This window comes from Entamoeba nuttalli, assembly GCF_000257125.1.
Source record: "Entamoeba nuttalli P19 unplaced genomic scaffold asmbl_4542, whole genome shotgun sequence".
Lineage (NCBI taxonomy): Eukaryota > Evosea > Mastigamoebida > Endamoebidae > Entamoeba > Entamoeba nuttalli.
In genome coordinates this window covers 1-2,673 of record NW_008576867.1, presented here as the reverse complement: position 1 = coordinate 2,673, position 2,673 = coordinate 1, and the positions used below count along the sequence as shown (strand labels likewise).

Below are 2,673 nucleotides of genomic sequence, written 5' to 3'. Positions count from 1 at the left end.
ATAATGGTAAATCAGTTGAATAAATTTCATCTACTTGTAATGTTGTTTTATCAAAAGTGCCACAAGATAATCCAAATGAATTGTTATTGATTTGCATAAATAGTCCATTAATTACAGCACCAGAAGTATTTTTAATTCTCATTTTCATAAATAATTTTCCTTCTTTTTTAATTATCATTCCATCAATATCAAATTGGTGTATATTGTTAGATACACTAATCAAACTATTAATACGTTCATTTTCTACACTCAAAATTTTTTGATTTCCTTGGTTTCTTTTTTGTTTCAATTGTGCATAAATTTCTTTATTCTTTTCATCTAATTCTTGTTGTTTTTCTTTATCTCCAACAATACTTTTAATTGTTCTTTTAGGTGCAGAATATGATTTTATATCTTTTTTAGGTATTTCTAATACAGTAGAAATACTTCCAATGTTCATTAACATTTCTCTTCTTTCAAGAACTTTTTCCATTCCAACTGTCTTTCCTTTAATTAATTTTTCACCTCCACTCAATATCCTCCAAATATATACTGCACGTTCACGTTCATCACATTCAACAGATTTGATAGCTATTTCTAATACTTTTTGAGTAGTTTCTGTAAATGGAACTTCACAATAAATTTTTCCACATGCAGTTAAAAGAGTTAGTCTTACTTCTAAACACTCGTCAGTATATCTCTCAATACATTTAGCTATAAATTCTTTTGCATTTGTAATTTTTGTTACAAACTCTCCACAAAGATAAATCAATGCACATTTTGCTTCAATGTTTTCAAGATTTTCTATATTATTTAATAACAAAGGAAGAGCTTTTAAATACATTCCATCAGTATGAATTAAAATCTCAGATAAAGCAACTAGACATGACTCACTCAATTGAGGAACTTCATTAGAAATACGAATAATAGAAGAAACACATTGAGAAGCCAAACTAGGAAATTTAGTAACTAATGTAGCAATAGCTTTTAATGTTTTTGGAGCAAAATCAAGAGAGGCTAAAGAGTCTTCAGTTAATTCATCTAAGAGATCTTTAACATTAGTTTCTTCAGCCAAAGACAAAAGGATTTCTAATTTTTCTATTCTTAAATTAATTGGGTCTTCATATGAAATATAAAAACAAAATAGTTGAGACACAAAAAGTTTTCGTTGAATGAAAAGGAAATGTTTAATATTTCTATAAAAGATATATAAAACATCATATTGTTTTGAACTTGTTAATGATGCATTCATTTTCATTATAATATTTGCTAAAATACTAAAATATTCTTCTACTTTTGATGTGTTTAAAAATGGTTGATATCTTAATACAAGTTTTAATGTATCAATAACAACACCTTCATTAGTAACAGAACCTTTATCAAATACTTTTTGTGTAATTCTTTCAGCTTCTTGAGAAGATGATGGAACATAATTAGTAAAACATTTAATAAATACAGCTTGAGTAAAATCAGAAGCACCATCTATTAATTCAATCATTCTACTAATGGTTTCAGGTGATTTTAATAAATAAAGCATTTCAGGTAATTCATTTATGGCATTAATAACATTTGCTACAACACAACTATCACTGTCATTAAGTAGTAATACAAATTTCTTTTCTATTGCTTCACGATCAATAGAAGTGTTTGGAATATGAAGAAGTTTTAATAATCCAAGAACTGCGTTTCTACGTACATATGGGTCATTATCATCTAACCCATTTAATAATGGTTGAACAAAATATTCAGCAGTCATTTGAAGTCTAATATTTCCCATAGTCCTAAGGGCTAAACCACGTACATGTGCATCATGATGTTTACTATCAATGATTAATGAATTAACTCCAAGTATTGCTTGTTGTTCATCAATACTTGCATAAGCTGAAATATAAAGATAAATCATTTGTTTTAAAGAAACGTCATTAGTTTGAATAATTTTTAAAACATCCATAAACATAAATGAACAGTCTTTTCCTTCTGCTGTTGCCAATACAATTCTTCTTAACGCTTCTCTTTGTTCTTCAATTTCTTTACTTTGAAGCATTTCTCTTAATTCTTGAAGTTCATCTTTAATTTTTTTTATATCAGTTTTATAACTTTTCTTTTGTATTGTGTTAGTACTTTTCTTTTTAGGATTTGAGTTAAATGGTACTGTTCCTTTTGGTGGTACATTTCCAAAAAAGAAACGTTTCATTCCTTCCATCTTGAATTTCTTTTTCCTTTTAAACTTTTTTAGTTCTTTCTATTTTTTTATATTTTTATAACATTAAAATCTAAGTGTATTTCCAAGAATATCTTCTTTATTTAATCGTTTCAAATTTTTGTACGACTTAATTTATTTGTTGTGTTTTTTTTGAACAAAAACAAAACTTATGGTTTTGTTGTAGTATTTTCTAGATATTTTTATCTTCTGTTATGACTCAGAGCGTTAAAGAGGAAAAGAGTATGTATAATTTCTTCTTAACAATTTTACTGTATCACAAATGTTGTTTAAGAAGATAAAAATATTAAAAGAAGTGATGAATTTAGAAAAGAAATAGTTATTTATTATTTACTCAAGATATTGTTAAATATAAGATAAGAGATAAAATAGAATTATATAATAATACATTACTGCTCCAAAATATATTTTGATGAATTTCATTTGAAAAATAAACGAAATTGATGATAAATACATCAAAAAATGGAAGTGTC

At 26.0% G+C, this 2,673-nt stretch overlaps 1 protein-coding gene across 1 annotated transcript; it reads right to left on the bottom strand.

The window, feature by feature from the left end:
- Positions 1-387: 387 nt before the first annotated feature.
- Positions 388-2,182, bottom strand: ENU1_106350 (adaptor protein (AP) family protein; the record flags this gene model as incomplete). Its single annotated transcript, XM_008859449.1, has 2 exons — positions 388-408; positions 533-2,182. 2 exons carry the CDS (start codon positions 2,180-2,182, stop codon positions 388-390), a joined length of 1,671 nt encoding a protein of 556 aa, XP_008857671.1.
- Positions 2,183-2,673: the final 491 nt, after the last annotated feature.